The sequence below is a fragment of the Mirounga leonina genome, unplaced genomic scaffold (assembly GCF_011800145.1).
Source record: "Mirounga leonina isolate KUSES-001 unplaced genomic scaffold, KU_Mleo_1.0 Mir_200, whole genome shotgun sequence".
In the NCBI taxonomy this organism is placed as follows: Eukaryota; Metazoa; Chordata; class Mammalia; order Carnivora; family Phocidae; genus Mirounga; species Mirounga leonina.
In genome coordinates this window covers 25,410,137-25,424,209 of record NW_023270503.1, presented here as the reverse complement: position 1 = coordinate 25,424,209, position 14,073 = coordinate 25,410,137, and the positions used below count along the sequence as shown (strand labels likewise).

General features: G+C 38.7%; 1 protein-coding gene across 1 annotated transcript in view; it reads left to right on the top strand.

Moving 5' to 3' along the window:
• IKZF3 (IKAROS family zinc finger 3) overlaps positions 1-14,073 on the top strand; it is an 86,814-nt gene that overhangs the window by 50,633 nt on the left and 22,108 nt on the right. Inside the window, exons 4-6 of the mRNA XM_035027030.1 lie at positions 6,383-6,640; positions 7,582-7,749; positions 9,592-9,708. Coding sequence (XP_034882921.1) covers positions 6,383-6,640; positions 7,582-7,749; positions 9,592-9,708 — 543 coding nt within the window. The remainder of the gene's footprint in view (positions 1-6,382; positions 6,641-7,581; positions 7,750-9,591; positions 9,709-14,073) is intronic.

The window sequence follows — 14,073 nt, the reverse complement described above, 5'->3', positions numbered from 1 at the left end:
TTCACTTATAAAAAATCTACTCAGGAAGCCTTTACCATTTTTTAGTATGACATATATCATACATAAAAAAGGCAAATATAATTACATGTATAGTTTAAAGAATAACAACAAAACAAACACCCATGGGCCCACCACCTGGCTTAAGAAATAAAATATTGCTAGTGTGCCTGTGAAGATTCTTGATAGTATTTTAAGTGGCAATTTAAGTTGTGTGTCTAAGAAACGTGACACATATTATAGGAAACTGGAATTTACAAAACTAAAATGGGAGATCATTCACATTACAAAAGTTTTCTTCACTTCATAAAAACTTTAAGGTATTATGGGGCAGTTCCTCAATATATTCAAGTATTTCTTGCCAGATCTTTAAAATTGTTGGCCTTTTTTTTTTTTTTAAAGATTTTATTTATTTATTTGAGAGAGAGAGACATAGCAAGAGAGAGAACACAAGCAGGGGGTGTGGGAGAGGGAGAAGCAGGCTTCCCATGGAATAGGGAGCCCGATGTGGAACTCGATGTGGAGCTCGGTCCCAGGACACTGGGATCATGAACTGAGCCAAAGGCAGATGCTTAATGACAGACACCCAGGCGCCCAAGATTTTTGGCCTTTATTAACAGTTCAAGTGTTGCCAGTCACTGACAACTGAAAATCAAAGAAAAATGAAGAGAAACATCTCTGAATGTATAATGTAAATCAGTGGAACAATATTATCTGTTTTACATGTAACATTTTATGAACACATCAACTACATTAAGGTGAATCTGTAGAGGTTAATGATATCATGCTAAATATAAAGTTGAGTGAGGTAGGTTTATGAGAAAGCACAGAAATGAGAATTTTTTTCTACTTTAGGATATCGAGGAAGACTGCATGGAAGAAATGGCATTTAAATAGCATCTGGAAGTTTGAATAGAATGTTGATGTTGGGGAAGGGCATTTTGGGTGTTAGAACTTTAATGTGCATAGGAATCCTTGAGGATCTTGTTAAAATGCAAATTCTGATCGAGTAGGTCTGGGGTGAGACTTGAGAGTGTGTTTCTAACAAGCTTCCAGGGGATGCTGGAACTGCTGATCCAAGGACCCCATTTTGAGTAGCAAGGTTCTAGTCTAGAGAAAAGGTTGATTGAGGAAGAATGAGATGATTGGGCGGGCTCAGGGCAGGTACTGGACAGGCCCTAGAAGGCTTTGCTAAGGAGTATGGAAATTTGTTCTATAAGCAAAATGAAATTATTGAAAGTTTCTGAAAAGGAGTTTTAGTGCTACAGAATGATTAATCTGGAAATAAAATGTAGTATAAAATAGAGGTTGCATACACTGTGGGCCAGTTAGGAGGCTAATGCAGTGATATATTTATGTACTAAGTATCTACTGTGTATGTACTTTATACAGAGCACTGTGTCAAACTGTAGAGTGGCGGTTCTTTTTTCTCCCCCCATCCCACCCCCTTGGAGTGGCAGTTCTTTTTTTTTTTTAAGATTTTATTTATTTATTTGAGAGAGAGAGAATGAGAGACAGAGAGCACGAGAGGGAGGAGGGTCAGAGGGAGAAGCAGACCCCCAGCTGAGCAGGGAGCCCGATGTGGGACTCTATCCCGGGACTCCAGGATCATGACCTGAGCCGAAGGCAGTCGCTTAACCAACTGAGCCACCCAGGCACCCTGGAGTGGCAGTTCTTAAACTCCATTGTGTATAAGATTTACCTACAAAGCATAATTTTAATGCATATTTCCAGTCTCCACACCCAAATTAGTAGGTCTATGATAAGACCCCCAACATTTCTATCTTAAAACCACAAGACCTCTGGTCTCTACAGATACAGGTCAAGTAGTGTCACAGGGGATACTGAGTTAAAAAAAAACAAACCTGTGTAGCTTCTGACCTCAGATAGCTTACATGACCATATGGGAGATGAGGTGAATTTATAAGTAACTCAGAGAAAGAAGGAACAGATTATTTTGCACCTGGAGGGATGGTGGGGGTTGGGGGGAGGAGATGACATACTAGCTTTGGCTTTAAAGAATCTGTAGGTTTTGGACCGACCTGTGGCAACATTGGGGAAAGACCTTGTAGGCAGTGGAAATAATAAAAGCAAGAATACTTAGAAGTTGTTTAGTTTGGTTAAAGTTATATGAGTATTCAAAATCAATATTACAAAGACAGGTTGGGGCCAGATACTGAAAGGCCTTTTGAATTCCTTCTTCCTGAGTTTGGACTTTATTTTATTGACAGTGGAGATATTGAAGAATTTTGACAGGGTCATGATATGACCAGAGCTATAGTTGAGGAAGAACAGTGTGGTGGTAATGTATAGGATGAACTGGGAAGGAGAGAGAAAGGAGGCAGGGAGAACAATGTGGAGGGTTATCAGGGCCTGAGATTCAGGGTACTGGGAATGCAAAGTAGTGAGGAAGAGAAACGGATTGGAGAGAGGATATAAAAATAGAACAAATGCTGGGCGCCTGGGTGGCTCAGTTGGTTAAGCGACTGCCTTCAGCTCAGGTCATGATCCTGGAGTCCCAGGATCGAGTCCCAGATGGGGCTCCCTGCTCAGCGGGGGGTCTGCTTCTCCCTCTGACCCTCTTCCCTCTCGTGCTCTCTGTCTCTCATTCTCTCTGTCTCAAATAAATAAATAAAATCTTTTTTAAAAAAATAGAACCAATGGGTTATTAAATATGGGGCAAAAACAAGAGGAAGGAAAGATGCTTGTAAGGAGTCTAGCCTGAGTAATTGGGAAGATACTTAGGAGGCCTTTGGGAATAGAGGCCTGAAGAAGGGAAGAGAGATTACACCTGGATATATATGTGTATATATATACATATATACACACACACACACACGCACACACACATTTGGGAGTTAATCATATAAAATGCTAGTTGAACCTAAGAGTAGATGAAATTGCCACAGGGGATGGGATGTCAAGGGAAGGAAAAAGAGCATTATGGGTAGTGTTTAGGAGGCAGATGGAGGAAAAAGAGCTAGAAAGAAGCAATGAGAGAGGTAAGGAAAGAAGTTACAGTTTCACTGAACAAATAGGAGTATAGAAGAAAAAGGATTGGTGGTCAGTAGTGTCAAGGGCTGCAGAGAAGTTGGGGAGAATAGCAGACAAAAGGCCATTGGATTTAGGAATCAGGAGATGATTGATGATCTTTAGGGGAGTAGATTCAGTGAATTATGGAAGCGGGAGCCCAATTAGAGGGAATTTTACATCAGTTTTGAGGATATGGAGGCAGAAACCATAGCTTACTTTTGTAGTAAATCTGTCTAGAAAGGAGTGTTGAGACAGGATGAGTTTAGGTATGATGGGATGAGAGGCTAAACCAAACTGCAATAGGAAATAGAAAAGAGGAATTGGCATCCAGAGATCCTGAGGACATAGAATCTGTAGGTCTTGAAAACTGATTTGATGTGGAGATTGAATAGGAAAAGGATTCCATTTTTAAGACTTGGAACTGGAAGAAGGAAGATGCCATTTAGAAATATAATGAAGTCATAAATTGGAAACAAGCTTGGGTTCAAAGATGACAAGTTTGATTTTAGACATACTTTTAATATTTTTAAGGGATACTAAGTAGTAGAACGCTCCCCTTTCTTCTGCTCCAATAAATCTTCCTCCCAAGAGAAGGAGACAAGCGTCTTTGCTGGTCTCTTTGGTGGACTGTGTTTGGAGGCTGGGTGCTAAACTCTCAGAAATCCCATTCGTATCTCAGGTACTAATGTATTCTAGTATTCAATTCTATGTATCTTTGCATGGTAAAGCATGATGAATTGTTGATCCCCAGTAACCATTCAGAGAGGCCATTCAGTTCTTTCATCTAAAAGTAGTAAGATTCCAAAGACAAACCAACAACTGTCCAAAGAACTCTTGGTCCATTAAGTCCAAGGGACTTTTCCTAATATCCTATCCATGTGTCTCTTATGCTTTCCCTTAGGGCTCTGTGTCTCAAATACCATTTTTCTTGTTCTACAGCTAAATCCTAAGGGACAAAAGCCAAGCTTTTCTCTTGAGCCAGGTTGATGTAGTATTTGAGTTCGAGGTCAAGCCCATTAAAGCCCAAATCCTGAGGGAAGGAGCAACTGTCTTTTGTCCTGTGTTTTCAGAAAGACCTAACACATTCATCTTCCTAGTTTTTAATTGTCACTGTCCATGGAATGGCCCGAGTCTGTTCATATAAACATTTTATAACCCAAATGAAAAGGATCTTTTTTTCTGCTGGACCCTATCTGCTGTTTTTGGTTCTCAGTAGCTGAAGTTTTCCGTTGAGGTTCTTTTAAACGCCTACATGCAAACTGAAGAGCACTCAAGCTTTGGTGGGATATCACCCACAGCTGGAGTGATGGGAGGAGGGTACAAGCCTCAGGTGCATCCTTCTCTTAAAAAATTTTTTAAAAAACAAAACCTCTTAAGCAAACAAATTCTATCTGAAAGCAGGTGAGACCTATCCAGAGAAAGAAGGGAATGAACCTCTTTCCATGTAGGAAATGGATATGGATTCATATGTGATCCAGATGCATTAAATGGGCAAATTTGAAACATGTTGGACGTGATCCTCCAGCCCTATATCTCTTCTAATCAAAGAGTGAAAGGCTATGAACCATGAACCGTGATGAGAAGCAGAGGAACAGTGTTGCAGCAATGGCTCCTCGGTTGGTGGTTAGGGCCTGTCTTGCTCTATTAAGCAAACACAGTTAATATAGATAAAAGGTAACCTTGATAGAAGTGAAAATTGAAACTTGAGTTGAAGGTAGCAAGCCAGGCACAGCTGCAGTTGTACTTCCTCCTATGTGGCAACAGGAGCTGCACTTACTGGTGTTTTTTTGGAAGGGATGCAGTTTTTTAAAATATCTTTTCTTCAGAGTGTTTTGGGTTTTAATGTCTACACCATTGATGGGAGAGTGGAATATATTAGTAAGAAGCCACCTAGACTGTCTACAGCTAGTGTGTGAGGTCAGATCCAAGTTCAGCATTCTAATCACACATTTGCTATTAACAGGCTATGTAGCCTTGGACAAATCACCGAAAAGATCTCTGGTGCCAGATTTTCTTATCTGAAAAACCAAAAGGTTGGATTAGAGGATCCCTTCCAGCCCTAAAATTCCACTGATTTATGATTCCTCACGAGAAAGCATAACTTCCAATTTCTTTTTTTTCTTTTTTTTTTTTAAGATTTTATTTATTTATTTGAGACAAAATGAGAGAGAGAGAGAGCTCATGAGAGGGGGGAGGGTCAGAGGGAGAAGCAGGCTCCCTGCCGAGCAGGGAGCCCATTGCGGGACTCGATCCAGGGACTCGATCCAGGGACTCCAGGATCATGACCTGAGCCGAAGGCAGTCGCTTAACCAACTGAGCCACCCAGGCGCCCCAATAACTTCCAATTTCTAAGAACAAATGTTGGCAAAGTAAGCATTTATGCAGCTTATTTTTATATGAAAAATCCCTTGCAAAAATTTATTATGATTTTATCAGGTGAATATTTAAGTGTTATTAGTGTCACTACATAAATTTACCTTCTTCAGTTCTTAGGTTCTTCAGCTTAAGAGTGTTGCAACTCTTTTCAAAATAGTACCTGGTCAACCAACTCACTTGGGCCAGTCCCTCCTCTCCTGTCCAGTCCTACAGTTTTAGGATCTTGAGTTTCACCCTCCCTAACATGGGTATAGGTGTGCTTCCCCTTGCTTAGGTTGAGCTCCATTTACCTGTGTCAATGAAAGTGACTCCTTAGAAGATTATGTTAAAGAATTACTTCTCCTTTTATCTTTCTCAACAGTATTTCACTAATACAGCTAGCTTCCTCTATATACAATATTGTCTCATTATCAGTTCCAAGAGAAACAGAGAGATAAGAGTCATTTTAGCAGTGCATATACATGGAAGGGGAAGAGACAAAGCATGGCTTAAAATCAGAAAAACCATATTAACTATTCAACTCTCACTCTTAGTGGCTTAAATTGAATGCATTTGAAGGATTAAAACAGTATTTTCTTCTTGAAACCAAAGAGCTCCACCACCTTGCCTTTTAACTGCAGCCACCAGAAAAGGTACTAAATCTGAGAACCTTTCTTCTCCCCCAGTATTGGAGAAGAGTTGCTCAAAATGTTTTTTTTCATGGTCTCTTTGAGCCATCATGGCTAAATCCGTTCTCTCTCATTTTCTGGGTGGTCTAAAACTGTTATCTGTGTGTGTGTGTGTGTGTTTTCTCCACTCATGGTGGTTCTGAATTCAAATAATGAGTGCTCATCCTAACGGTGTTTTCTTGTTTTGTAGATGTACAATATTATGTTAGCATCCTTTGGTATTTGTTAGTTGTAGGTCTCTCTCTTTGAGCTGCTTTGATAACTCCAAATACAATCATTGTTCATTTCTTGCATTTTCTACCCTGCAGATGATTCGATGAATGTGAAAGATGAATACAGTGAAAGGGATGAAAATATTTTAAAGCCAGAGCCCATGGGAAATGCGGAAGAGCCTGAAATTCCATACAGCTATTCAAGAGAATATAATGAATATGAAAACATTAAGTTGGAAAGACATGTCTCGTATGATAGTAACAGGCCAACCAGTGGCAAGATGAACTGCGATGTGTGTGGATTATCCTGCATTAGCTTCAATGTCTTAATGGTTCATAAGCGGAGCCATACTGGTAAATAATTTCCTTTATCCATTCTTCTGAAAACTGTCCTAATGCAGCCATGTGAGAAATGAAATGGTGAAATTTGGGACAACTTTTGATTACTTTCATTGATTTTTGCTGTAATTCTGATGTATCTCTCCCTCTCTGCATTTTCATTTACCCAGTGATTTTTATTCCTGCTTTACTATGCTTTTGGCAAACATTGCAAGTGCCATGAATAAAAATACTGTAGTAAGCACGGTGTTCTAGGTCAGCCAAATATTTTTCTTCAGTTAATAAGTAGAAGTTGAATTGTGCGATATGCTTCTTTAGCATCATTCGTCCATTTTTGCATAACTTTTTAAAAAGCAGACCTCCTTTTTATATTGGGTTCAAATTTGATAGATGAAAGGATATAGTTTTTATTACCAGCTTAAAAATTTTATCTTCGGACAATAAACAGCCAGTCTATAGAAATGCATACAAACACAACAGTCCCAATGAGCTCAATAGATTCCATCTGACATCTAATATGAAAACTCTAAAAAAAGAAGCATTTCTGGCCCTCCATACCTTATTAGAATTTGAGTCTGTGATTCTCTTTTCTCAGATTGAGATTATATTCAAAAAGAATGCTAAGTAATGTTACAAACGTACATCTGGAAAGCACTCCCAGAGCTATTCTTGTTTTTTTGGGGTGGTGGGGGGTTGTTATTTTTCTTTTTTCTTTTTTTGCTCTGATCCAAGATGATAACTAAAATGGCCTTGCTAGATGAATGCTTTTTCTCTTCTACAGGAAAGATTCCAGAAGTAAGTCGTACACTTGCCTTGAAATATAGCTCCCAGCTGATCCCAATATGATATGAACAGATACTATCTAAAAGATGAGCTTTTGCCATAGGCGTCTAATCTGTGCATATGCTTTGCCACTTGCTGGGTGATCAGAAGTCTCCTTTTTGTCCTTTTTAAAGGTGAACGCCCATTCCAGTGTAATCAGTGTGGGGCATCTTTTACTCAGAAAGGTAACCTCCTCCGCCACATTAAACTGCACACAGGGGAAAAACCTTTTAAGTGTCACCTCTGCAACTATGCATGCCAGAGAAGAGACGCACTCACAGGTCACCTTAGGACACATTCTGGTAAGTGAGAGCAATGAGCCTTCCATATCTAGTAAATGTGTGTTCCATGGTGCCCATTGAGGAAACTAGAAAGAGTTAAGTATGGAGGTTTTAATCCGTCATTCCTGTTCTGAAGGGTTACAACAGCAGAGACCTCTAGGGCTAATTACACTTCCATTAAGGCATTAATTGCTCTCCGTCTGGCTCAATGGGGATGATCATCTCCTTACCATCCTTGCTCCCCTAGAGAACAAGACAGTCAGACAGGAAAAGCCTGCTCTATAAAAATGCCTTTTAAATTTTTGTGAAAAAATTATAGTCATCAGTATTTTCTTATGGTAAGCTTTATTAAGAGATTATTTTCCTAAAAAGCACACGGACACATTTTTCATCCAGAAGTCTGGACAAGCAAATGATGTACAGTCTGTAAGTTATGTAAAAATGTAAATGGAGTATAAATCATTGTCACAGGGTTCCCTTTGGCCATTCTGTGCTAAAAATTTTTAAATTGAGATATAATTGACAATAGAACATTGTATTGGTTTTAGGTGCACATGGGCTAAATTTCTTAAACCTGACTTTCTTCTTGATCAGCCTATTTATTTTTAATCTCTAGAAGATGAACAGCAAAAGAATTCATTAAAAAAAAACTATGTTCATCTTGATGTTTTTACTATTTTAACTAAGCAAGATAATAAAACTTTTTTTAACATTTAGAATTCCCCTCCTAGAAAAATAAAACTGAGTTTATTTTCAAATTTGGGACCTCTTGTTCTTGATGTTATCTGACAAACTTTTTAATTGAAGGGAAAAAAAAGGTTTGTTTTTATGTCAATCCACGTACTGCTTTGACTAAAACCCAGCTCCAAACCCACAACTGGTCACAATTCAGAGACTAAGGATTAAACAAGTCAGCCCCAGCAAAACCCACCATGAGAGATCATAAGTGGTACAAGAAAGGTTTCTTTTACAGTTCATTGTTCAAAGTAATGAATTAAGGATGAGTTTGGTCCAAAAAATTAGAATAGTTCTCTTCTGTTGCTTTTTCAAATAAGATCCAAACATAGTGGTCACTTTCTAGAGGACCCCAATTTATGCAGAAAACTTAACATTTTTAGCCCTAGCAAACCTGCATTTATTTTAATTTGGGATTCCAGAAGGATCTTTTAGTACTTTAAGTCCCAAAACTCTGTTTTAAACAGGAGCAACAGGATTAGAAAATAAAAATCTCAGTTCCTAAAACTCTGACATACTCATAGGGTACATTTTATCAACAAATCAGAAAGGCCAGCCCTGCACACAGAGTTGAAGTTATTATAATTAGCTCAGTTTTTATTGATTTAGCCCAGACTTCACTATAGCCACTTGGAAAGGATAAGCTAAATTTATCCAACTATGTCAGTGCTCTGAAAAGTCCATCAGTTTCTGGCTGAATGTCTAACTCCCAGCATTCTTTACTTACAATGAGATGGATGTCACAAACTAAGGGAGCTCTCTCTACTTCATTTTTAAGCCACACTAACCTCCTTGAGGAAAAAAACAGCCCTATATTTTTTCCTAAAGAAACAATATTGAATCTGGAGCCAAAACACTGTACTCAATGATAATCATTAAATCCAAATACTTTCATATGTGAAAGGAGGCTATCCTTTTGAAGAAAATGCTAACGTAACAATCAGTCGAAGACTATCACCTTATTTCAGTTTACTAAATTTAAAAATAATATAGCTGCAAAAGTATCCAAATACCCTGGCTTCTCTCAGCAGACTCATTCCTAAAGGACAGTTTGCACAGAGCCCTAAGACACCATTTGTTCTGTAATCCCTGAGGGTCACTGAGTGCTCCCTTGTGCTCTCCTTATAGTTGAGAAACCCTATAAATGTGAGTTTTGTGGAAGGAGTTACAAGCAGAGAAGTTCCCTCGAGGAGCACAAGGAGCGCTGCCGTACATTTCTCCAGAGCACGGACCTGGGTGAGACTGGTGAGTTCACGCAACACTCATTCTACGTACATGTAGCGAGCATCTACTTTTCTAGGTGGTGGGAGACAGTAGTGTAAAAAAAAAAAAAAATCTGCCCTCGCAGTTTATATTTTAATGGGGAAAGACAGACCATAAGCAAAGTAAATATGTAACATATACAGTATATTAGAAGGTAGTAAGTACTATTAAGCAAAATGAAGCAGGCCCTGGGGGCAGAAAGTGAGTCAGGGAGGTGACATTTTAACAGATCTAAAGGGCTGAGGAGAAAGCCCTGCAGAGAACTAGGAAATAGCAAGTGCAAAGGTCCTGGGACTTGAGTTTGAAGAAGTATAAATAGCCCTGTGTGGCTGGAGCAGAGTGGGTAAGGGAACATGAGGCTGGAAAGGAAATGAGAAACCAGATCTTATCAAGCCTTGTTGGCCATTATAAAGGCTGGTTTTTACTCTGAGTGAAATTAAAGATCTTCAAAGGGTTTTGAGCTGAGAGGTGACATGATTGGACTTCTCATTTTAAAAGAATCACTCTACTTGCTGTAGAGAAGAGATTTTATTTGCAGCAAGATTGGGAATTGGTTAGTCTAGTTAGAAAGCCATTGCAATAGTTCAAGTGGGAGAAAATTGTGTCTTGGGTAGTGGTAGAGGTGGTGAGAAATGTTCTAATTCTCTAAACATTTTATTTTTTTAAAAGATTTTATTTATTTATTTGACAGAGAGACACAGTGAGAGAGGGAACACAAGCAGGGGGAGTGGGAGAGGGAGAAGCAGGCTTCCTGCCGAGCAGGGAGCCCGATGCGGGGCTCGATCCCAGGACCCTGGGATCATGACCTGAGCCGAAGGCAGACGCTTAACAACTGAGCCACCCAGTCGCCCCTCTATACATTTTAAAGGTAGAGCCAACAGAATTTCCTAACAGATTGATGTGGGATGTGATGAAGGATGCAGTTGCTATTCCCTGAAAGAGCAATTGAGAGTAGAGCAGGTTGAGGGGTGGCTGAGGGCAGAGTCAGTTAAAACTACAAGGATTTTCGGAGTCCCTGGGTGGCTCAGTTGTTTAAGTGTCTGCCTTTGGCTCAGGTCATAATCTCAGGGTCCTGAGATGGAGCCCCGCATCTGGCTCTCTGCTCAGCGGGGAGTCTCCTTCTCCCTGACCCTCCCCGTTCTCATGCTTTCTCTCTCTCTCTCTCTCTCTCTCTCGCATAAATAAATAAATATCTTTAAAAAAAAACTACAAGGATTTTCTTTGCCCAAAGCCCTCAAATCATATACTTGTCTACTCATATGATTTATTGTGATGCTTATCTTTGGCTTCAGGAATTTCATATTTTATTCAGTGTTTTGAATTATTTACCTAGGGGCAATTGGTTGAAACACTAGATGCTTTTCCATATATCAATTGTGGTTTTATTTCTTTCTCATTCTTCAGTTGAAACAGCATGAAACTTCTTTGTGTCACATCTTTGCAGTTGTCCTTTGTCCCATCCAGTTGACCATCATTCTGGTTCTGCAGCTTGGGTTGTCTGACGTTTTTATTTGGTTAATTGAACCAGTTGCATATTCAGAGTATCAAATCCTCAGGGCATTTGGTGTTTGCCAGCAGTAGGTGCAGTTGAATGGTTTGAACATTCTCAAGCAGAAAGATTACAAAAATATGAAAGAAATAATGTGAAACTCAGGAAAAATGGAGTGGAAATCATTAGTAGCTTAGCTGTACCTATTTTGAATGAGAGGAAATTTTGTTTTAGATAAAGCCTATTTTATGGTGTTAGGAGCTGGCCAACTGAATTCCGTTGGTTTGCACTGCTTCTGCTTTTTATCCTGATGGCATCTTTGGTTTTATCAAGGAGTTGGATTTCCTCCTTATTTCTAAAGAGAAATGTTTGCAACAGATAGAGCTCTTACTGTGAGACATTCCCAGGTTATGAAAATCTATTATATTCCAAATAGCATTATTAATATTTAAAGCTAGAAGGTTAAAGAGAGCATCTAATCCTACCACCTCATTTTGGAGGTGAGGAAATTGAAACTCGTAAAAAATTCAGTGACTTGCTTAAAAAGCACTGGAACTTTTGTTGTCTTCATGATTAGCTATATTTCTTTTATTTTCAAAAATTCACTCACTGCGGGGCACCTGGGTGGCTCAGTCGTTAAGCGTCTGCCTTCGGCTCAGGTCATGCTCCCAGGGTCCTGGGATCAAGCCCCGCATCGGGCTCCCTGCTCGGTGGGAAGCCTGCTTCTCTCTCTCCCACTCCCCCTGCTTGTGTTCCCTCTCTCTTTATGTTTCTCTCTGTCAAATAAATAAATAAAATATTTTTTTAAAAAATTCGCTCACTGCAATATAATTCACTAACCATAAAATTTACCTTTTAAAGTGTACAATTCAGTTTTTAATATATCCATAAAGTTATACAACCATCATCACTAATTCTATAACATTTTCATCACCCTCAAAAGAAACCTTGTACCCATTAGCAGTCATTCCCCATTCCCCCTCTCTTCAGCCCCTGGGCAGCCACTGATCTGCACTCTGTGTCTGTGGATTTGCCTATTCTGAACATTTCACATAAATAGAATCATACAATATGTGGCCTTTTATGTTTGGCTTCTTTCACTTAGCATATTTTCAGGGTTCATCCATGTTGTAGCATGTATGAGCACTTCATTCCTTTTTATGGCCAAATAATATTCCATTATATGGATTTACTACATTTAAAACAAATCTGTTCATCAGTTAATAGACATTTGGGTTTTTTCCACTTTGGGAAAATATGGCTTGATTAGCTATTTTTTAAGGTTATATGTTATCTGGTTAGTAAATATAGTAGCACACATATTAGTAAACACACACATGCATATATGTGGGTCTTGATTCTCTTGGAAGTAGGGGGAAAATAATACACTATCCTCTATGAGTAGTAAGTTCAAAATTATTTATTTTAAAGTAAGGTTACCACCTTATTTCCCATCCCCATAACCTTTTTTTAGGAATTTCAAATTAGGAAAATAGCAAAGAAATATTTTAGCTATCTTCAGTGGTTTAAGGTGATTCAGGAAATGCTGAAATACAGAGGTTGAGTTAATTTGCATTTCATAGGGTGGTTTGATGGATGTGTGCAACATATTTTAAGTCTCAGCAAAAAAATAAAGGGTTAACTAAGTCAGCAAGTTTTGATTTTTTTTTTGTTGGTGTTTAAAACAAATATTTTGTAATGGTGGTTTCGTGTTTTAAAATGTATAAAGTCACAGTTGAATCCAGTATAAAAAACTGCATGTCAGTCAATATATTCCTCTTTTGTATTTCAAATAGTTCCCATGATTTTTCCTGAAATCCAAAATGTAAAGAATGTGGTTTTTTTAGTTTATTATTTTTTTAGAACCTCTACACCCAACGTGAGGCTCCAACCTATGACCCCGAGACCAAGAGTCACGGGCTCTTCTGAGTGAGCCAGCCAGGTGCCCCCAAAATGTAAAGAATGTTTAATTCACACAAGTCAATCCTTTAATTACTGCCACTGCTCCCTATATGGTTTTCATTTCTGTTTCCTTCTTATAATTAGGAGTCCCAGTCTGGATATCATGTTCCATTCTGAACCTAACCAACATAGTATCACCAGTGGTACATCTTATCTCTTCATCCCTAGCTTTTAAAGAGATGACACTCCATTGCTACTGTGGATGTGGCACTTTATTCATCAAGTGCTTATTGTAAATTGAAGTGCAGCCTAGTATAAGACCCAAGCTTTGAGTAAGCAGGTCTTTATGGAAGCAAAACAGAAAAAAAGGCCTTGGACTGAACACCAGTCTACAAAATAACACCATGTTGGGTAACAGGACTTCTGGCCTTACTAATCATTTTTATTTTATTCAGATAGCATTTGTTGGATTCTCTATGTGCCAGAGCTGTGACAGAGCTGTTCATAAAAGTGAGTGAAAGTTTAGCCCCTACCCTTGGAGAACTCACAATCCAACAAGGCAATGGGCACTTGATCCGTCAATAAACTACAGAGGTCTAATAGAGGTACATGGGATATTGCTACATCATCAAGATACTCCAGTTCTGCCATCTTAATGGAGTATATATATGAAAAGAAGAATAAATAGAGAAGAGCACAGATTTTGTTTTCTCATTAGCTTGATCCTTATTCCAGAAAGGGACTAACATCTGGCATAGAAATTCATTTAGCCTCATTTCACACAAATTATGAGTCCTTGGAGTGGGACGTTTTTTTGTATGACAATGAGTTCTAGCAATAACAAGATTTTTAAAGTAATTGAATAATTGTATTTATTTATGAATCTTTGAGTCACAACCTTTTTTCTTCACGCTCATTGTTTCAGCTGAGCCAATACAAGCATGAGGATTTTCGAA